Source organism: Strigops habroptila, chromosome 8 (genome assembly GCF_004027225.2).
Source record: "Strigops habroptila isolate Jane chromosome 8, bStrHab1.2.pri, whole genome shotgun sequence".
Classification (NCBI taxonomy): Eukaryota; Metazoa; Chordata; class Aves; order Psittaciformes; family Psittacidae; genus Strigops; species Strigops habroptila.
Genome location: NC_044284.2, coordinates 35,504,882 through 35,527,954, shown reverse-complemented (window position 1 = coordinate 35,527,954; position 23,073 = coordinate 35,504,882). Strand labels below are relative to the sequence as shown.

Here is a 23,073-nt window from a genome sequence, read left to right as displayed (position 1 = left end):
GGCTTGCGCTGGTTTTTGTGTAAAACTCGGGAATTTGTGATGCACCACGTGTGAAGTGCCACTTTATGGAGGTGTCCTGGCTTTGTTTTGAAATATAAAAGGTAGCTTTTGAATTCTATTAAGTGGCTTTTGGGCATTGCTGAACTTATTAGCTGCTACAGACAAAAACTGTATGCATTTCACATGGAAGACGTGCTCCCAGCATTTAGTTTACTAATAGAAAGAGTCTTATAATTCTGAAACTATTTAAATTATTGCTGGTGGCTCATGGAAAATTGTGGAAAATATTCTGCTTAGAAAGGGTTTCCTTCGTACTGCTTTTCCTCTTCACTTGTCTTTCATTGCACTTAATGAGCACATGAGGGTTTTTTCTACTTTACCCAGATCCAATCACAAATTGGTTTGTAAAATCGTAGTTGTCTCCATAACATTTAGTTGATGCCAGAGGTAAAATGGCCAAAGGTCAGGGTAGTTGAGACCTGAATAAAAAAGTCACTTCAAAGCACATAGGAGTTATTCTGGATTTTAGAAGAAAAAGAAAAAAAAAAACCAAAAGAAAACCCAACCCACAAAAATCCCATTATTCTTTATTTTTATGAAATGTGTTAAATATTTCCTGATATTCTCAGGATGGCTGAAGGCATCCCTTTGCAACATCATCATTCCTATCAGTGGTTTCTCAGATACTACCAGAAATTCAGGAAGTGCCAAGACTTTCAGTATGGGAAGGGTTAACATTTGAAGATGGTTTTATTTTTATTTTTTTCCCTTTCCCCTGTGATGTTACCCTGTTACTCACTTTGGAATAACGGGGGCCAATCTTGGTTCTGCTAATGTTGAGGATTCGGTCCATCTCACAGCTCTTGAGTTTGTGCAGTTAAATGAGGAAAGTTGAAGCTTTTATTGCCCTTACATCAGCCCAACTCCTGAAGGAAAGGATGTGGATGTGATCTGAAAAGTCTGAAGAGTTAAAAAGTTGAAAGGAAGCAATGGTTTTAATTGTTATTTAAGAAGCAAAGCAAAAGCCCAGATACCTGCACCCCCAGCCTTTTTGCTGTTTGCAGTCTGATGCAGGCACTTGGAGCAGCTGTGCTGATATGCTGCATGTGCCAGCTCCATCTCTCTCTTTCCCCCGTGGAAGTCAGGGCCTGACGTTGGCCATCTCTCCAGGTGCTACAAACCCAGAAAAAAGTGACTAAGCATAGTTCGAAGAAGAGTTCAAATATCTTGAAACCTTGGCCAGGCAGTTCCTGATGGTCTCAAAGTCTCTATGGCTGGTGGGTAAAGGGGGCTGTTTCTGTGGAATATTTTTCATGTCAACTAGTGGCAAGAGGGGCATGGATGGGGACATCTCCTAGAAGTAATGCCTGATGGTACGTAGTATTTTGTGGATCGTTACTCTTTAGAGGTGTGTGTTGTTTGCTTGGGCAGGCAGTTTTTCCTCTTTTGGAGTTGTTGCAACATTCACTAAAGTCTTATTTATGCTTGGATGGAGAAGCTGCTGCTCTGCACCTGAGGGACTTGTCCTATCTCTTGAGATACAGGATTCTGATTCCTTTTGCCTGAGTCTTTTCATGAGGTTATGTCAAGGAAGAGACCTTTAGAGAAGGAAAAAGCTATTATTTGCTTTAAAAAAGGTATAATTAGTTGCATTTCAGTCGGCTAAAGGACCATCATGTGATAATTTAAAAAATTTGGTTTCCTGGTAAACAAGTTAATGGAGTTATGCTCAGTTGCACTGCGCTTTCAAAAAGCAAAATGGCCCTAGGGTGCAGAAGTAAAATTTAAGCACTTTCCTCATTTTTTTAAAATAAGTAAAATAAAACACACTGTCTGATTTTCTGAACAATAGCTTGGCTTCCTGCAGTGGAAAAGTAACCTCAGCTGAGAATTAAAGCCACCCACCTTTGTCTTCAGGCTCCAGAGCAGACAAGTAACTGCCTCTTTCCATGGGTCCACTTTTATTTTTATATTAAACTCTTCTCCCCTTCTTCTTCATCTTGCTCTTTTTTTGCTTCCCTACTTGCTCTTTTCTCCCACTCATTCATTTTCTTTTCTCTTTCTCTTTTCTTCTCTCTCTATTCCAAGAGGGATACTTCCGTAACACTTGAGCTGTAGATGCACATACATATGCCAAAGGGAAACAGAAATGTTTGGGCTTGGATCAGGTCTTTTATTTAAAGGCATGTATTAAAGATCTGTGATAGCCTCTAGCTACTTCCAGCAGCTTCCCCAAGGCTTGGTGCTGTTTTTTGCCTTGGTGCAATTTGTGTTTGTTTTGTGTCTACCTCTATTACTGTCTGCAGCTCCTCTGTCTGTCCCTTCTGTAACTGAGACCCGCCACTGCAGGCATTGTCCTTGCCCATTCGCCCACAATCAGACGTGAGAACCTCAGCCTTGATGAAGACCCATGCTCTACTGTAGCACTGTTAATAGCAAAAAAAAAAAAAATGCATGTAGGTTAAAGGCCTCATTTCTTTCTCTTTATGCAAGTTTTTCATACTTTTGCAAAGTGCTAAATACTGCTTTGCAGATAAGAGCAGGAGCATGGTACCTTCAGGCCAGGAGAATGGGAAAGTGCTGTAATTATTTGCTGCAAGAGTTTGGTCTAGCCAGGGAACAGCCAACTACCTTGAACTGCTGGCAGCAGGTAAGTAGTTGGCCGTTTTCTGGCTAGAGCAAACACTTTGCAACCTGCTTTCAACTGTTTCCCTGAGGGGTGAAGACAGTGTGAGAAAACAGTGGTTAATACAAAAAAAGTTGACTTAACACTTTTGCTAGTGTTCTCTCCTGAGAATGATGATGCCTGAAAGTGAGATGGGAATAAATGGGGGTGTATATGCATGCTAGAGAATTACCTTCTGGTGTTTTTATCCTTGAGGAGTTGCATTTTTAAGTTGGATGGTCCTAAAATTCGCCTGTGTTAAGGTGTGAAGTGGACATGCTTGGTCTGTCTCTCTGCATTTGTGCTAGGACTGACTAGGGTTGCTAAAGACAGAGAAGAGGGATTTGCCGTCACTGTGTTCCATTGCATACTGTTCAAATACATTCAGCTCAACTTTCTAATTCCTGGGGCAAATACTTGATACGATTTGCTAGGTTGGCAGGTTATTATGGAGCATCTACAAGCTGAAAGGACCTTTTCCTTTTCTTCCAGCTCTTTCTTGCTGATCCTTTTTTGTTTATAATTTTCCTTGATAAAGAAGAAAAAAAGTTCTTTGAACTGTTTTGTTGTAGAGAGTGAGATCATCAGTGAAAAAATAAAAGGAACAGCTTGTTCTTTGATCTTCTGTGGGATGCCATCATTCTCCTTTGATTGTAGCATCATATCAGGGTTACATACACAAGGTTTTGGAGTGATTTGGAGTGAATCTGAAGGCACTTGGATGGATCATGACTTTGGATCATATTCTGAGGTCAAGGAGCCAAACCTTCTCCAAAACTGCTGTGTGTCTATTGCAGGACTGTGTCTGGGGAGACCTGCCTTTTGTAGCTCTACCACCTGGTGAGCTTCAAGAGGGGATCCAGGCTTCTAGAAAGTTGGAGAAATACAAGTGCATTATATTCTGCCATTCTAGCAGCCTGTGTGATAGTGAACAGTAAAGGAAATTGTCTTTGTGTGCAGTGCCTCAAGGGCATCAGAACTGTGTTGTTTGCAGTAAGGTAGCAACAAATCCTGTCCCTCTTGCACAGAGCATTGGCCCAAGAGGAGATTTGGTGGCTGAGTGCCCAGCCTTTTCCTTATTTCTACTTGCAGATCTCAGGAGGGGAGCTCTTCTTTCCACAGGGCCTCATTATTGGGTTTTGCAATGCCATGGTGTAATTTCAAATAATACTCCTGCCTCCCATCCATCTCTCTTGCCTCATTTCTGTAGTTGCAGAGAGGAGCTAATAGGGTACAGCTGGTTAATAAAACACTCATTGCTTGACTCTAAACTGCATTCCCTGTTGCTAAACATCTTCCCACGTAACAGCTTTGTAATGGTAGAGTTTGAATGGGTGGCAATTTTGCACCCACTTTCAGATGGGTTTTTAAATGAAAAAATTCTCAGAGATCCTGAGTGAAGGAAGCCATCCAAGTGCCTTCAGAATGTTTCATTGCAATAAATACTCCCTTCTTGGGGAGACCAATGAAGAGATGCATTTCTCAGGGGTCGTTATTGGGACTGATGCTATTTAACATCTTTGTTGGTGACATGGACAGTGGGACCAAGGACCCTCAGCAACTTTGGTGACAGCACCAAGCTGTATGGTGCAGTCAACACACTGGAGGGAAGGGATGCCACTCAGAGGGACCTTGACAGGCTGGAGAAGTGGTCCCATGTAAGCCTCATGAAGTTCAACAAGGCCAAGTGCAAGGTCCTGCACCTGGGTCGGGGCAGTCCCAAGCAGAAATACAGGCTGGGCGGAGACTGGATTGAGAGCATCCCTGAGGACAAAGACTTGGGGTGTTTGTTGGTGAGAGGCTCACATGGGCTGACAATGTGCGCTCACAGACCAGAAAGCCAAGTGTATGTCAGACCAGTAGGTTGAGGGAGGTGATTCTATTCCTCTACTCCGCTCTCATGAGACCCCACCCGGAGTACTGTGTACAGCTCTGGGGCCTCCAACACAAGAGGGATGTGGAACTGTTGAAGTGAGTCCTGAGGAGGGCCATGAAGATTCTCAGGGGGCTGGAGCACCTCTCCTATGGAGACAGGCTGAGAGAGTTTGGGTTTTTCAGCTTGGAGAAGAGAAGGCTCCAGGAAGACCTTAGAGCAGCTTCCAGTACCTGAAGGGGCCAACAAGAAACCTGGACAGGGACTTTTTACAAAGGCATGTAGGAATAGGACAAGGGGATGTAGGAATAGGACAGGGGGGAATGGCTTTAAACTGAAAGAGGGAAGATTTAGATTAGATATTGGGAAGAAATTCTTCACTGTGAGGGTGGTGAGATACTGGCACAGGTTGCCCCGAGGCGCTGTGGCTGCCCTATCCCTGGCAGTGTTCAAGGCCAGGCTGGATGGGGCTTTGAGCAACCTGGTCTAGTGGAAGGTGTCCCTGTCCGTGGCAGGGGGTTGGAACTAGATGATTTTTAAGGTCCCTTCACACCCGAACTATTCTGTGATTCAGCTCTTGCTTTAATATCAGCATATGAAGTGTCTGGCTTAATCTCCTCTACATTCTTATGTAGATTCTTAAAAAAAAGTAAATCCTTAATCTGTTAGTCTGTACGTAGTTTTAGGGGTGGTTGTGCAGCTTTAGCTTCGCTGTAGAATTTTAAATTTGGGCTGAACCAAGTCTGTGGTTTGTAAAGGACTTGTTTCTGGGAGAAATTAGGGTATAAGGTCTATCATGATGGAGAGCTGAATGCCAAGATTTGAGGCCTCTATTTGCTGGAAAATTATATTTCTTCATCGAAATGAAGGTGGAGTAGACTATGTGTCTGTCAGCCTGTGCTGTGTGCTGTCTTCCCTTTCCCCCTTTTCTCTGAACTTTCTGACAAGACTTTTTCAATAAATGACTGCCAGTTTAACTCTCTTTTCCTTTTATTCGGGCCGCATTTTCTTTTTTTTCCGTGGGAAGTAACACAAGACTTACAATATGAAATGTTCCTTTTGTGACTTTGCCATAAAAAGTAATGAGACTAGAAAAACTGTGGACCTGGAAGAGAATCTTTGTGAATAGTATTTCTCTATCCACAAAGCTCTTTCATTTTAATTAACAAATAAACTGGGAGAGACCAGTAAGGAAGTATTTCTGTGCAGGCTTAGCCTGGTATTTTGTCTGAAATATTCAGAAGCAGTGATCTGAGAGAAATCAGATTGGTTGATCACTGTGTTGTATCTTCAAGTTCTCTTGGTCTTGAATTTTTTGGGGATGAGGGAGATAGGGTGATTCATACTTGAGCGAAACAACCCAAGAGCTGCCAGTTTGCATTATGTCAATGTATGTAAGAAAATATTTAGATAGAATTTCCATTAAAAGTTCAAAAGCAGGGGGCTCATGCTGACCCCAGCTTTTAGAAGCTCTGGTGGGAAACCTGAATGAAATTTAACTCTGCTTAATGTGTTTTCATTGGCTGACTCCATGTTTTATTATCTCATGCAATAAGATCTTGGTTTGTCGATTTTCTATTGAGGACAAAAAGTTCATGTATGTAACAGTGCACATATTGAATTAAAGTACGATTAAAGGCATGATGTAATGACCCCCTCTCCTTTTCCTTTAGTCAATATTTGCCTGCAGGGTCAATACATTACAATATTGACTTCAAAGTATTAAATATTTTTTTTACCTTCTGAGTGTGTTGGCTTTGAGTGTATGTAATATTAAATCTGTTGGTTGAACTGTTGGTCTAAGACTTACTGTCTAAGTAGTTTCAGGCCTGGATGCCTAATCCATATAGAGCAGCTTTCAAGGCATATGATAATATCACAACACAGCTGTAGGCAGCTTTCTGAGGTGAACCATTTAATCTTCAGTCTTTTCTCTCAGCTTCCTAACAAGTGGTAGAATTTGTCCCTTGGTGTGCAATGGAATTAGTGCCCTCTATCCCTGCTGCCATCATATTTACTCTCTGCAGGACCTTCCAGTGACTGTAGGTTATGCGGACAAATCTAAACCCCAGCACTCCTGTCTTCCATGTGTGTTTGTGCTGCCTTTACATCTTTGCTCTATGGAGTGTACAAAAGCAGCTCAAAAATCAAGATAAGACTTTATGTACTCTAAGTGCTGTGCAAACATGGCTTAATAAAGTTAGGTTAAAATTGTCACGAATTCAGTCAGTCACACAGGGTGGGTTGGTGCTTACTTACCTGAACTTCCAGCTGGGAGCACAGTGGTCTGAGTAGCTCTCCTAATGTGATTTTGAACGTTCTCACGCTTCCTCTTTGCCTGTATACATTTCGATTCCCACTCTGCTGAAATTTAGCACTGGTACCCATCAGAAGGACACACAGGCAGATATACTGCATAATGATGGCAGCTGTGAACCATTCAAAAATGTGATGCTCTAGAGAAGGGGTTTGGTAATATTCTTTTCAAGGTGTCTAAACAAACAGATTGTCACCAGTGTGGTATCTTATTATGTTGTCTTTATTAAAAAAATAAGGAAAGAAAAAATATTTATAGATACCAAGAAGTTAGTTAGTGAATTCTTTTAAAGAACCAAATGTTATAGTTAGGAACCCACTGCACTTAGAACTATTCTACAAATAAGCACCTCAAATCTAGCCCAGTCCTTCCAGAGAAAACAAAGGTCAATAGGCTTCTTTGAGGATTAGCCAACCAGAATTTCTTGGACCAAGGTACTAATTACTTCCAAAGCCGAGGATGATCACTACTTCCAAATCCAAATTATTACTAAAACCTTATGATAAAGCTCAGTAGTACTTCTCTTTAGCCTAACTTTTGAGTTAAGGTACTTCTAGACTGGACTCTAATCAAAGGATAAAAAGCATAATCTGAAGGGAAGGCAGGATAACGGTGGAAGTATTCTGCTTGTGGAAAGCTGCTCTTCTGCACAGCCTGATCCAAAGTCATTGCAGACTTCCTGGGTCACCAGCAGCAATTTGAGTTCAAGCAGGGTGAAGTGGAAACAATTGCAGCTCTGAGAACCCAAAAGCATGTGTGACCAGCTGCACCATTCCTGGGAAATTATGTCCTGCGTTGCCTGTATGCTTGCAAGGTGGGGTCTCATATTTTTGCTTAATGTTGTCTGACAGCAAAGAGATGAGAACTGGGCTCACTATTACAAGCTGCTTCTTGGAAAGACTTATCTGTATGGTATTTAAGGTTTTTCACATATCCACTGCTGTGCTTGAGAATTCACTCGTATGTGAATTCACTCATGTGTTGTAGCCTCAGTGGCTGTGAATTTGGTAGTGTCCCTAGAGACCACAGTTTTCATCTCAGATGGAAAAAGTGGAGAGAAGTATAATTTTTGTGAGATCTGGTATAAGACAAAAAAGTTGCAATAGCACTGGGAGAGGGGGGGAAAAGGGTCAGAGTTAAGTATGTCAGAAGTTCATTTCTACCTGAAGCCTACTGACTTTCTTCTGCAATTTCAGGAAACTTTGAAGTGGGTGTTCACATTGCGGATGTAAGCTACTTTGTACTGGAAGAAACAGCATTGGATAAAGTAGCGAGTGAAAGAGCAACTAGTGTCTATCTAGTGCAAAAGGTAAGAACAATATTTCCTTTTTTCATCTGACAAGTGTGTCTTCCATTTACCGTAAATTCATTTGCAAGGTTCATTTTCAGATGCCCACAGTCAAAATCTGGCTGTTATTGCAAACCTACAAAAATAAATACATTGATGCAAACACAAGAGCTAACGTAGCTGCTAACTACCTCAGAGCTTGCAGAGAAAGCACAGGATGAAGCAGCAGTTTGTGACCCTATGTCTGTGGGCAGAGACCCGAGCGTGCGAGGGCTTGCCAGCTCAGGACTCTGCTGCTCTGGAGCATATTGAGGGCCCAGAGCTGCATAGCGATGCTTGCGCTGTGCTATTCTGAGATACGCCTGGCAGACCGAAGCTGGTTCGACTGTTTTGCTGTTGGGAGCTTGAAATGTGCAGATTTGGTTGTGGTGATGCAGAGAGTTTTGTCTTTGTCTTCAGCGCAGTAGTACTAGTTAATCCCTCCAGAAGTAGATGCATAGCAGAATAGGGTGTAAAACGCCCTGTCTGACATCAGTCTAACATCCTGAGGTACAATGGAAGTTTCACACTCTGATTTTATTTGGGTGTCCCAAATACTGGAGAAACAGTGTTCTTTCATCATGTAGTGAGAAGATACTTGCAATTGTACAGATTTTAGTGTAATAGAATCGAATGTTAAACTCAAGTTGAAAGTTGACTTCTAAACTTTAAAAATGAACAAGTTAAAATTTAACATTATCAGAAAGGAAACAGCGAGGTTTTGTCTGTGGCTGTCTCATTTTCAGTTGAATGTGCAGAAACATTTCCTAGCTCATCAGATTACACCAGCACTGTGCATGCAGGGAAGCCAGGAAACTTGGCTGTTAGCATCCTGTGTCAGCTTGAGGCATCAGCTGCATGAAGAGAAGTGTTGAGGCGATCTCATAGGAGCAGATTAATCTGTCTCTCCCCGCACTCCCATTCAGTCAGGCTGAAGTCCTTGTCTCCACAGCCCTTTCCGGGATGACAGGGTATCTTTTGTAAAATGTATAAACATATCCTACTTGCTACTTAGGATTAGGAGTGATTCTTCTCCTCCCTTCCCGGATGTTCCCAGGGTTGCTATCCAGGGAGGGTCTTGTAATGATATTTGTTCCAGTAGCTTACTATGTCTTCTTCACACTTTCCCAATAATAAAATGATTTATTTTACTATTGAAATCAAATTACTGGTTTGATATCAAGCTGTTAACCTTTAGTAGCTGTTTTGTAACTTTCCTTGTGTAGAAGTAGCAAGAGACAGCTTCAGGGGGTCTCAGTGAGTCTGGTAGATTTTGTCTCTGTGGGTGTGGGTTGCATGGATTAGCCGTGATAGCAATGCAGAAGTGCCCAAGATGCGTTGGTGGTAGTGAGACCAGCAGCACACAGGTGCTGCAGTGTGGGACCAAGGAATGGCCATGCTGGAAAACACCAGTTACCAGTGACTTGCTGTCTGCAGGAGTGGGAAGCAATGTATATGTCATGGAAACAGCGTTTCTGACACCAGAGTCTTCCCAATCCTACAGTCTCTCCAGTGATAAGCCTTTGGCTTCTGCAGTGCTCTGCTTCCCCCTCTGATGGATGTCTCAGTGGCCATAGCTCACTGTGGGAGATGTGGGCTGGTCCAAGGGGGCTATCACTGCAGGACAACAAAGCTGTAGTCCAGGAAGATGTTGGGGCAGTATTTCCAAGTCAAAATACTGTGGTTTGAAGGCATGTTATTTTTTTTTTTAAAGGGAGAAGGAAGATTTTCATGTAGAAAGGAGACATTTTTCATGAAAATCTAGTTGAATACAAAAGCTAGTTAGATTTTCTTTCAAAGCGCTTTCCCCCCAACACTACCAGTCAGTCACGTGTGATGCCAACATAAATTATCTGTTGTCTGTAATCTTCAATAGCTCTGTAACTACATTGGCCCAGCAGTCAGAATTAGTGTTTTACCCACACTCCTGCCCTGCAGAAAATATGTTTTAGGAGTGTAAACTAGGTTAGATGATGAAATGGTCAATATTTTAATTGCAAGAGATGAAAAGGAGAGAGGAGATGGGCAAAGGAGAGCAGCCAGGATGTCTGAAACAAGATGGTAGCAGGACTCTTGTAGAAAATATGCTTTCCTTTGATGGAACTGTTTCCTAAGACAGCTGTGATTCTGCTAGAGGTTAGCACCATGCTAATCCTCCCAAGGAAGTTAAATAAAGCCACATATTTAATTTTCCTGAACTCTGTACCCAGAAGGGGAGTTATTGTGTAATTGCTAGTGGTCTAGTTAATAGAAGTCAAAAAGTTTTTGAAATAGAGTGTATCAGGTTTTAAGAAGCAAGAAAACCTAAACAGTTTCCTCTTTTTTGGCACATCTTACAGTGTTATTTTAGGTGTGAAGCAGCTTGAGTGAGGGGTCAGCCATAAATCCCTATAATATTTTATTGGTTCTATTTTATACTGGAGATCAAAGATCAGAACTGTAAGCCTATCTTCATGTTGAGTCCAAGGACTTCGAGACATTCACTTTTGACACCAGCAGGTTGTCAGGGTGTTGATATTTTGATAATCTCGGGCTGAGTAACAAAGAGTTGCTCAAAATCTGAATTCATGGAAGTGTTGATACAACTCTTGAGCAGAAATCTTGGCTCATAAAGAGATTGCCTATTTCCTTTGAGTGTCTTTTAGTGTATAAGCAAGAGGCTTGCTGAGCCCACGCCATTGTTGGACCTTGGCATCCTCCTCCTAGCTCTGGGGAGAGCAGCTGGTAGAAACTCTCGGTTAATACAATCCCTCCCCATTGGACTGGCAGTGGGAGAAGGGATCACTCTGGGAGTCAGGGGTGGTCGTAACCAGCCCGAACCAAGCATGAGCAGGCAGCCAAAGGATGCCAGCAGCATGGGGTTGTATGAAGGGAGCAAAACTGCCCATGTGACTTTGTGAAATTAAGGGCTTATTCTTAACCAGAATTTGTTCCCTTTTCCCTTTGGTTGACTGATGAGTTTTCTCCTTTTGTTCCTTGAAAAGTTCCTATAGCGAGCCCATTGATGAGAGCCGCTCTGGCTAACCCGCTCTGAACCTGGCCAGTGAGTTAGTCCTGGCTGCAGCAGATGTTTCTGATTTTAAAGGGAACAGGGAGTTTTATCATCCCAGTATGTGTGTTCTCCCTCCCACTGCCCAGCTCTCTAGTAATGAGTCCGATGCTGGAAACATGCATTTGGTTTCCAGAAGCAGTTTATTAGCCAAAGAGGCAACATAAACCAGACCAATGGCTCTCACAAGCAGAAGGTTAGATTTTCCTGTGTCCAAAGCAAATCACAACGCAGAGGAGCTAAGCGGTGTGGCCAGCTGTGTTTACAGGTCCATGTGTTTTATAATGCCAGGATGGCGATGTGTAGGGAACCCCCCAGCCCCAGTAGTGCCTTTTCTTACTTTGGTTTTCCATTGCTGCCTACCACTTTGACATGCTGGGGCATGTGGCTGCCTGTGGCGAGAGCCGATGTGTGGAGTGAGGCTGTCAGGCAGTGCTGGAACACTAAGTCTCAAGCCGCATATGGTAGCACTGGAGATTTCATGTGTAGGACTTGGAAATAGGGAGACAGAAATCCTGTCTGTGATTTGATTTGAAATGCAGACCCACAGCTGCAAACATTGTGGATATCAGCCTTTCACTCAAAGAAATGCCCTTTCCAGTATCTCTTGAGCCCTGCTAGCCTTGTGGGGAGAGATGATGTCTTTTATTAGTCTGACTTGATAGACGGAGATGAAAACCAGTCAAGCCCTCACCACCTAAGCCTTTCTTCAGCCCTGTTTTCTATGATACATTAGTTAGAAAGGATTTCCTGGGGATGTAGGTCCTTTTTTAAATTGTGGACGTTTTTTTCCACAGCCCTGCTGGGTGTCTTGAACTGCATTTCTAGATTCAACTACATTTATACACGCCCCTGTTCCAGCTTTATGATCCCTGTATAAGCCCAGGTGACTTTTATTTCCACGTGCAGTAAAATCGAGCTGAATGATGTGATCCCCAGCATAGGCATGTCCTTCACAATTTGCTAAGGAAACCACTTCACACTGGAGATGATATCCCTTGGCAGTGTTTCAGCTAGCTGGAGTTCTGCGTGCTGTGGCACTCCACAGGGCAGCTGGCAGATGCTGGTGTCTCTTGGCAGACAGTCACAGGAAGGGCAAAGCATTTAAAAGATGCGGGGCAACCTCTGGATATTTGAGGCGATGCTATGCAACCCTGATATTTTGCAAATCTGGGCACTAAAGATGTGCTTAAGGAAGTCTCTCATCCTGTGTCTCTTTCAGAAAGAGATGGAGATAATCCTGTTGCAAAAGTTCCTTCTGGGCAGCTCCTGGGATAACTCCTAAAACATCTCACTCTTTGAATGTGACACAATTGTGACATGTTTGTATGTTAAATGCTGGGCTTGCAACTACTAAGAATCCTTTCAGCCTGTGACCATATCATGTTAAGGAAAAAGGAAATGTGTATTTATAACTTAAACTTCTGTGCTTTGCGACAGTCAGTTAATTCTCCATGTCGACTGTGAAGAGGAATTGTGATGTTAAAGCTGAGGGGGAGGTAGTTAGCCAAGACTGTCATGATGTTGAAAACAGGTTTCTTCTTTTAATTCAGTAAGGTGGATAAAATTGAAATTACCTTCAATGCAAGGTCACATTGTCTTATGTTATGTATGTATTTGCTGAGCCCAGGAAAAGGTTGCTTTCCTGTGAGACTTCCTCCATGGCTTGGGTTATTTGCCTAACGCTTCTCTCCTGTAAAACAAGGGTAACACAGGTTGATGCTTCTGTATTTAACATTAGGTTTGTTACAGCTAATTGCTTGGTGAGTGTTTAGTGCTGTAATTATGATCTGAGTTAAAGCTTTGCTTGTGTTTCACATCATTGAAAGTCCTTCCATAGAATTATAGCCTCTTGAATCGAATATTAATCCTGTTCAAGTGTACTTAAAACAAGCATCCTGTCGTTTTGCTGTTCTTTGTGGGTGGGCTTTCATGTATCATGTAGGCATTTCTCTAGCAGACTGTTATTGCTGCAGGAGGTGTGAAGGGAAAGAGGATGCACCAAGGCACAGAAATATTCAATAAGTACAGACCATTATCAGATAATCAGAGAAGGGGAGACAAAAAAAAAGCTGTAACTGCAGCTTTTAATTTGGGTGGAAAAGGGCATGGGAGCTTTTATTAAATTACTAGCACTTTGTTCACTGTGACCTGAACTTCAGGATCTCATGGTGGTCATGGGCGGTCTTAGGCAGGCAGGGACTTCCGATAGTCTATAAAGCTATTTTCTCTCCTTTCTGGTATGGGTTGGCACCACTCATGCTAAACTCATAACCTTGTGGTATGGGTCCTTCCAGGCAGCATGGCAGAGCTCACGTACTGGATCTGTGAGTTATGAATGTACCAGTATTGTTAACGTACTGTTAACAACTGGAATAACAGAGTTGACGGCCTTTGTGTTGCAGGAAACAGCTTATCATAATCTGTGCCCTTGTGACCTTCCAGCTGAACCAGTGCTGCTGATTCATGTTGCAAGTGACTCCTTGACAGTCACAGACTGTACAGTTAACCTTTTGGTATTAATATGTACTGCAATTAGAATGGATTTATAGCTGTCGTCTGGTGCTAAACCACAAATGCGATTAAATATTTGAGAGTCTTTCCTTCAAAGCAAAAGGTAAATACAAAGTGTATGCACTTGAGAAGCAATGGACACCGAAGACTTTTTTTCTTACTGTTTTGAAGAACATTTGTTCCCCTGGCATCCAGCTAGAAAAAGTTATCTCTGAAATCACCACATAGGTGTCACAGAGTTTGGAAGAGCTGGGGTTTGCATGTCAGTCGCTTCCTGCTGGTCCTCTATTTATAGGGTGACACACAGAGCAATCAAACTGGAAACTAAATTAAATAGCTAAAATATTTTATGGCAAGTAACTAGAGCATTTCTCTGTGTTTTTCTGGAATGCACCAGCCCACATTGCCACTCAAAATAAACGAGGAATAATGTGGTTCTTCTTTAAGGGCAGTTACTGATTCTTCACAGAGGTAAATAATGAAATGAGAAATAAGAATATGAAACTCTAATAATTAGATTTGCTTCATCAAACAGCTGCTAAATATTATCTTTACTGCAGACTTCACTTGGGAAATAACTCAGGGATGGTAGAAACAATTGGAGCTGCTCAGGTTTGGTCTAGTGTGATTATGCTTCAAAGCCTTTGCTTTGTTGCTGTAGTCAGGTTTGGTAATTCAGTGTACAGCAGCAGAAATATTGATTAGTTGTAAGGAGTTAGGACACAGGTTAAAAAAAAAAATCCCTGCCAGAAATTTCTATTGGCTGACATTTTGTTCTAACAGTTGAGTATAGTAAAATAATAATTGTTATCCCTCCATTTGCAAACACCATGTTAAATAGTCATAAACCAGGTGCTTTTGTTTATCTCCCTAACATCTACACATTCCTGTCCATGCTGCAAAGCATGGCTCAATCTTTATTAAAGCCATGCACCACTCCGGTGATGCATGGGAGAAGTTTCATTTATGCTTTGCAGGGAACAGACTTGCATTACTTGCTTCATTATACAGTATTCAGTGGCAAAGCAAGAAACACAGTTCCCAAATCCAAGCTCTTCAGCTCCTGACTCTGAGGACCATGCTTCTTCAACATCAAGTCTCCTGACATGTTGAGCCTTCCTCATTCTTCCTGCTGCCAAAATGGCAATGGGAAAGAATTGGAAAACTGAGCAAACTTTATGACCTTAAAAGCTGCAGAGTGAAGTGTTTGTATAATTGAGGATGTAGGATGCTCCAGGGTGCATATTCCATTCCTTGAAGGGAAGCACTGGGAATGATTCCCAGCTTGGAGACTGACAGCTCCTTCTGGTCTCGTTGAGGGATGGGGCTGATGTGAGTGTTGGTAGCCTTAGCCGTGCCGGACTTCCTCTCATTTCAGAGGATTTGGTTTACTTATTCCATGCCAACATGCCATTCATTACGTGATGTGCCTCTGGCATGCATGGTGCATCCTGGAGCTATGACATAGCCACTCCTGGCACAGAGAATATGATCCTGAAGGTTTAATGCATTTTCTCCTTTTGTGTGTTGTTGGGCGTGTATTTTACCAACTGATCAGGGAAGCATGGCCACAGATAAATCTCTGCTAAAAGCCCATATCTCACCAAGGCTCTCTTCTTTTCCAGGTGGTTCCAATGCTTCCCAAGCTGCTCTGTGAGGAGTTATGCAGTCTCAATCCCATGCAAGATAGACTGACATTCTCTGTGATGTGGAAGTTGACTCCAGAAGGCAAGGTACCTCAAGTAACAGGCAGCCATCCTGCTAATCAGTCCTCCCTTGGTATCCAGCCCCTACCCTTCCAATCAGAGTGGTAAAATGCCATTCCTTAACACCCAGGTGGACAGGAAAGGACTTATTGGTGAACAATACTGGAGAATGTAGAACTGTTCCGGTATCTTGTCTTACTGATGAGATACCATGGAACTTCAACTAGAATAACGTCACAACATAGTGGGGAAAGGAAGAATATTTGTGTGAATTTCAGGAATGGAGAATTTCCTGCTCCTTGTCAGGTCACCCATCCATGTAATGTCTTACCTCCAGCAGCAATTCAAAGCTAATGCTTTGGGTGGGACAAGATATTCCCCCCTGACTCCAGCCCTGCCTTGTGCACATAGGCAGTTGTGCACTGCAGTGGATGTGGGCAGTATCCCTCTGTGACATCTCTGGTAAACAGACTATATCATTCTTCTTCAGAGCTGCAAATTACACAAATCCAAATAAAGCATGATATTCAGCAAAGGCACAGCTCCGTCCTCTGCATGTGTTATTTCCTGGCAGCAGTGTGGAGGCTGTCTATCAGTGCAGTGAGCTGCCTTCAGCTGCCTGCCAGTTCTCCCCAAGTCTTCATTTCTTTCCCTGATCCTCTCCCACATTCTTTGTAACCCTAGCAATCTCCTCTTTGGTGATCACAGGGTCCTCTCACTAATCAAGGAGGGCTAAAGACTGCTACCACCAGAGGACCCTCTGATCTATGTGAAGTACACTTTTTGTAGTCAGAATTATTTTTTTAAACCAGTGTCCTGCTCATGCACAACTCTTTCTGTGGAGAGTATTTCTTGTGCCAATTTCATCATTTTTCACAAAAATTAACTCTACTTCCTTATTATTGTCCATGCTGCCCTAAAGGATACTGAATCTTGTTTTGTGCTGTAGCAAAATATAGTTGCAGTCCTATATCTGTATTTCTCCAGTGAGTCCTGCTGTGGCACTGAGGTGGGTTTTATTTGTTCATTGTGAAAAGCATTCCACTTCCTATAGTGACAGCATGATTAGTCATGAGGCCTTCTAATAATAGCTACTTGGTGGGCCTTTTATTGGCTCTGAGTGGTCTTTGAACAGCAAATAGTCAAGTCTTAATTAAAATAAGTCTTTAATTAAATCTTATCTCTTGTCCCCTGCAATATATACGTTATTTGCTTTTCAAACAGTGTTCAGACCAACCCTCTGTGACTAGTGAGAAAACAGAAGAGCTGCAGCATCTGCCCTACACCTGCTCAGGGAGCTGATCTTTGGAGGAGCAGGGGTCTGGGCTGTGACTGTGCTTCCCCTTGGAAAGCAGACTCCCTGCAGCCATCTTGGCAAACTGGTTTCTCCTAGGAGGCCTTTGAGGACTGCAGTCTTAATTGAAGTCACTTGATTTGAACATCAGGTGAAGGCTGGAGAAGAATTTACTCCTTCCAAGAGGAAAAGTCGTTGTAGGGCTTTTGCCCAGCAGGGCATTCTTGTAACAGCTTATCTCTGAGTTGGGACAGAATGTGCCTCCTGTATTTCTAGGTCTTACTATATATTACTACAGCCTAATCTCAGTGTAAACAGGATCACATGCCCTCGCAGGCTTTGCTGGGTGAAAGGGAGGTGAGTCAAAGGCCCCAAAACGGTGTTTGAACCTTAGCTGGTGGTGGAGAGCAGTGGGAACACTGACATTGAGTACAGGGCATTCCTCAGTGCGGGATGCATGAGGCCAAAAAGCACTTCATTGCACCCCATGTGCACAGCAGTTCACAGCCTTGAGCTGGCAAAGCCAAGCCCAGCAGCACTACTAGAGGTGAGAGCTGCTCTGAGTTCCCACTCTTACTATTCTGAAACAAGTAAGTCTACAGCTAATATACCTCCCAAGGAAAGGTCATGTAGATTCCTCACTGAATGTGGCTCTTGGTAAGTTCAGGAGATTTTTAACTGTTGCCTCTTTTAGAAAAATAATGCCAGGCTTAGCCCTTTCTGGGAGACAGGCACACACTTGTTTCTATTGCTTTTGGGTTCTGGAGTTTTTCTCTTCTAGTTTTCATTGACTGTAAAAAAACGTTGCCTGAGCAGTTCTCCACATAGCTCCATGGACTCCAGTGGGATAGCATGACATGATGTATCTGAAATGACTTTCCAAAGGCAGAGGCATTAACCATATTGTCTCATCTGCTGTTCTTCAGAAGCAGAGCTAGGTGTTTATAGGAACAACATAGCACATTCTTGTTTGGATGCAGTCAGCAGAAAGATATTTGAAAACAAACAGTGCAACTCTTCTTTTTAAGTTGTTGCCTGCTGATGTTTAAAGCACAGCCCTGATGGTTCCTTCTACCAGTGAGGAAGAAAAATTGCTTGACTTTGAAACAACCTATACAAACAACGTGTCTTCCAGGCTTAAAACTGCTGTCATCAAACAGGACATGATACAGACACTGCCTTGTGTGGAGAAAGTCCTCGGCCTCCTGCAGAGCTATGTCACACCCTCAAAGAGACCTGCACCACCAGGGACTCTGCTCATGGGAGGGTTTTGGCTGAGCCACGCTGACTGCCATCACATGATGTGCTGGGGACTACAGCTTTTTCTCAAAAGTGGCCAGAGCTGAAGGAAGCCTTAACATGATCCTACAAATATCTCACATACTGCTACTATCTGGAGTCTGGGTGCACCAGTCGTGCTGTAATGGGGGAGACCTTGCAGACTAGACTTGTGGGCTGCTTGTTGTAATCTCCAATGCCCAGCTTATAACCCCCAAATGTTGCTCCTCCGCACTGCTTTGCCCATCCATCAGCCACTGGTACAAGAGGTAAGACAACCTTGTGCAGTTTTCCCAGCAGAAGCAGAGCTTGCCCCTTCCTCTGGTGGGGTTTCCAAACAAGGGAAGCAAGGCTGTGGTTACCCAAAGTCTGCTTGGATGGCCACTGAAGGCAGAGATGGAAGGCATTTCCAAGAAATACTTGGATGGTGGGTATGTTAAATTAGCCTGCCACACCAAGGCTGAGTCTGGCAGCTCTGCTCACTACACAGGGGTTCCTGGACTGCACAGGGCAAAATGCATCTGAACTCCATTCCTTGCCTACATTACATGTGTTTAATGCATCCAGGCAATCCTGGTGAGAAGGTGTTTATTGGGTATGTTAGTAAGAGATCTCTCAGGGTTGTCACTGTCCAGTTCAGTTTGCACCTGTTAGAGCCATTGCGGGAATGAAAATTGGGCACTCTGTATCATGCTGCTTGGTTGCCTTTGAAAGATCAAGAACAGAAAAGGAATTGAGGAAACAGAGAAATATAAGAAGTTTAACATCTGTTAGTAATGGGCTGCTTGTCCCGAAGCTTTGCCGAATGTAGCCTGCCTGAGATTTGAAGTTCTAGTTAAATTCTATGGGCCCAATATGCTGTATCTCTCATCTTACAAGGAAGTTATTGGAGGTCTGAAATATTTGGCCTCTTCTAAGCAAGCGGAAAAATGAGGTTTTGCTGAAAGCTTCATGTTCAAACAGCAGAGTGGAAATCCAGTCTGTTGTCTCCTGCAAGGGACAGAGAGAGCTCTTGGAAGCCAGTGGCAGAAAGCAACATGTAGCATCATGTAACTCATGTAGCTGGCTTTAAGCAGTAAGTTGGGGATTGGGGAAAGTGCTTCTCTTCAAAATTACCATTCTGCTTTGTGCCCTGTCCTTAACCCTTTTCAACACACATGTACTCACCTACTTTATCAAGCAAAATGAGAGTGCTTTCCAAGCAGAAAATATTTAGTGTGAGATAATATAACAGAGGACCAGAACTGATTATGACCTTTGATGCAGAAATTAATAGCTGGAGATGGAAGAACTAGCAGGGAAGTAGAAGTACTGCCTGAAAATGTTTGAACAGCAAGTTGAAAGAGCTGCCTATTACAACTGGAGGGTCTATAGGACTGCTCAACTGAAATGAAGGCTGCTAAGCCTTGCTTCCAGATCATCTCAACAAGGAACACCATCTTTTTGGTGCCTGAGTACCATCCGTGTCTTACTGAAGCCTGAAGTATCTCTATTGCCAACTGGTTAATAGTCTTCAACTCGCTGGAAGTGGATAATTTAAAGAGCAGTGCAGCCTCTTCCACATCAGAGATTGTGCTTGCTTAATATCAAGAGTTTTTTTGCGTTCAGCAGATTTCATCAGATGTTGCTGTCTTACTGGACATCACCACAAGAAGCTGAACCATGTTTAGTGGGATGCGTCAGAGTGCAGAGCAGGTGCTGCCAGCAGTGTCACAGCATCTCTGTCCAGCTTTGTCACTTTCTCTTCCTTTCTTTGTCCTTGGCACAGAGAAAGGAGCACACACAGAATGACCATGAGCCGGGGGTCAGAGCATTTCACATTGCAAGACATCACTTCCTGCACCTTCACTATTGGGACACTTTCGAGTTAGAAATGAGCTTAAATGCCCTGCGACTTTCAGAGCTCTGAGCCAGAGTTTTACTGCACATATGTTCTATGGGGCATAAGGGAGGGAGGCAGCAAAGGTATCTTGGGGATCAGTACTTTTCTGTTAAGAAGAGGATTTGCCTTTCTGAAGCAATGTCCTTGATGAGTCTGTCAGAGAGAGAGCTGGCTGTTCTCCCTGGACACTGTCACTTGCAGAATTTACCTTGTCCTGTTGTGCTGATGAAGGGGTAAGGTGGCAGTTGTAGGTAAAGCAGAATTACAATTCTCCATTCATTCTCTGAGCACTTGTGCTTTGAATGGTTTATTGCAGACTGCATCTGTCTCCAGAGCCCTCATGCCAAGGCTCTTGACTTTTCTGAAGAGCCTTCAGCCCTTTGTCTTTCTGCACGTTCTTACTGGCTTGATGAGCTTTTAGACTCGTATATATCTCAGCTGAAAACAGGTTTTCCTTTCTAGTTTAAGAAATAACTCTGAATTGCTACTTCTACATTCTGTTACAGAGTTTTAAATAGGAGTGGCTTCTGGTTTAAAATAAAATAATTTTATAGGTGATTTATAGGTTATTTTCCTCTAGATTACAAAATCAGTGAATGGCCATCTTTCCTCCAGACTCACCGAAGTCCTACTCAGGCACTTTTACAAGTTCTAGTCAGATATTGGGATTCCTGCAGTACTCATGAAACCAGAGTATTTTAAGATTAGCTTCTCATTCCCTGTTGGTCACACTTTAATCAAAGGAGTGGAATATAATCTGCTATGTTTTAGATAGGAGAGCCTTTCTTAGAATCTTAGAATCAACCAGGTTGGAAAAGACCTTTAAGATCATCCAGTCCAACCTTTACCCCAGGACTGCCAAGTCCACCCCTAACTATGTCGCTGAGGGCCTCATCTAGATGTTTTTTGAACACTTTCAGGGATGGTGATTCCACCACTTTCCTGGGCAGTCTGTTTCAATGACTGACCACCCTTTTGGTGAAAAAATTTTTCCTGATACCCAATCTAAACCTCCCCTGGCACAGCTTGAGGACATTTCCTCTTTTCCTATCACTTCGTACTTCGGAAAAGAGACCAGCCACCTCCTCTCTCCATCCTCCTTTCAGGTACTTGTAGAGAGCAATATGGTCCCCCCTGAACCTCATCTTCTCCAGACCAAACAACCCCAGTTCCTTCAGCTGTTCCTCATAAGATATGTGCTCTAGGCCCTTCACCAGCTCCATCGCCCAGCGTTCTTGCACATTCTTGCACATGGGGGTTGGAACTAGATGATCTTAAGGTCCTTTCCAACCCTAACTATTCTACTATTCTGTGTGCATCTGCCTGTTGCCACTCCTGCACCTAGTAATCTTTGAGTCAGCTGACCGATTTTAACTTATAATGGGCTGTAGTTCTTTGAGCTTTATGAAAGAGGGAAATCAGGTAGAGAAGGGAGGTCTAAGCAGTTCCCTACATGCACAATATATTGTGCATATACATGTTACTAGACACTAGAGACTCTATATGGCAAAAGGCCTGATGGTCTCAGTATGAGAAGATCCTCACAGTCAGTGGTGAGGTCTGATATCATTCCTTCCAGTGTTTATACAACTTCCCAAGCTTTTGTGCACTGGAAGAATAAACCGTTACATCAGTTTACACTTTCCAATTTTGCAGATCCTTGATGAATGGTTTGGGCGGACAGTCATCTGCTCCTGTGTGAAGCTAAGCTATGACCATGCACAGAGTATGATTGAAAGCCCTAGGAAAGTGTTCTCACCTGAAGAACTACCCCCTGTCTCCACTCAGCACTCAATAGCCGAGATCCAGCAAGCTGTGCTGAACCTGCATCGGATCGCCCAGCACCTCCGCAAACAGCGCTTCATTGATGGTGCTCTGCGCTTAGACCAGGTAAGTCCAGCCCCTGAAAGGGGCTCCTGCTCCACTGAAGCAATTTCATGTTGTACTACCTAAGAATTTCCTGATCAAAAAAAATCTCAAGGGGAAAGTCAAGACTGGAATAGGAAGGCAGGTTTGTGTGCCATGTCTTCTTAAGAGCAGCATCAAATTATGTGTCAAAAGTACTAAGTAGGATGAAAAGAAAAAAGTTTTTTAAGGAGGGGTCAATTTTTCAATATTTTTCAAAATCCTAAAACCCTGCTGGACTGGGTAAGTAACTCATACAGTAAAACAAATCATGATGGTGTCATTCATTATCAAGCAGTTCAGATATCCTTAGTGCACATTTCACTGTGAAAGGCTCATCCTCCACATTTATTTCTGTGCTTGCAATGCTCATGTTTTCCAGTTTTCATAGCAGTACTCTGTGCAGGAGAATGACTAAATGTTATCTAAACTAATACTTACAAGAGTTGGGTGTGTTTCAGAGGAAGAAATGCTAGTGAGGAGGTTTTCTGTCCGGGGTGATTTAAATAATCTTGTATCAGTTGTGGTATGTGTCATTTTTATTTTACAAGTAGATCCAGTTATTTTAGACTATCACAGCAAAAATACTTTTGCATTTGAAGTTCAGCTGCCCGGAGGTGGCTTCTGACAGTTTTTGTGGATAGGAGGTTCCAGTAATTTATAGAACCCAGTGGCCTTCTTGAGCAGGAGACAAAATAATCTCTTAATGTAAGGAAACACTATTGTTTCATTTTGCAAAATGAGCATGAGTCAACATAAGGATATTGCTGAGAAAGAGGCTAGTGTACCGAGATATGTAAACAGGACTATTGTATGTAAGAGGTATGTTGTAACCCTTCCATTTTACTCAGTATTGTAGTGTTGTCTCTAGTTGCAGAAAACTCTTAATTTCAACAAAATCGTTACAGAGCAACAAGATCAAGGAGTGTCTAAGTCAGACACAAGAAGTGTCTGACCTTCCCCAAGAGAGCACGTGGCTTAGTCTGGTGAAGCTGCTGTGGAGAGGAGGCAGTGTGCTTTTCCCCATGTCTGTGATGGACAGGATGACACATTTGTATCCTGAGTTTCAGTAGAGGAGATGGGGTTATATTTTAGGATAAACTTTCTATAGGCATTAGTATTGATATATGCTTATAGGTATATGGCTATATGTATAGGTATTGTGGTGTCTGAAGTTATCTTGCCTACTTCTGTTGTAGGAGAACTTGGAGGACAGGTTAGGCACACATAAACGAGCCTGGAGGCATTTGCTCAGGGTCCCTC

General features: G+C 42.9%; 1 protein-coding gene across 5 annotated transcripts in view; it reads left to right on the top strand.

Moving 5' to 3' along the window:
- DIS3L2 (DIS3 like 3'-5' exoribonuclease 2) overlaps window positions 1-23,073 on the top strand; it is a 198,530-nt gene that overhangs the window by 108,918 nt on the left and 66,539 nt on the right. For all 5 annotated transcript variants that reach the window (XM_030496021.1, XM_030496023.1, XM_030496025.1 and 2 more), the window contains 3 exons: window positions 8,052-8,164; window positions 15,371-15,478; window positions 21,562-21,795. In XM_030496021.1, coding sequence (XP_030351881.1) covers window positions 8,052-8,164; window positions 15,371-15,478; window positions 21,562-21,795 — 455 coding nt within the window. The remainder of the gene's footprint in view (window positions 1-8,051; window positions 8,165-15,370; window positions 15,479-21,561; window positions 21,796-23,073) is intronic.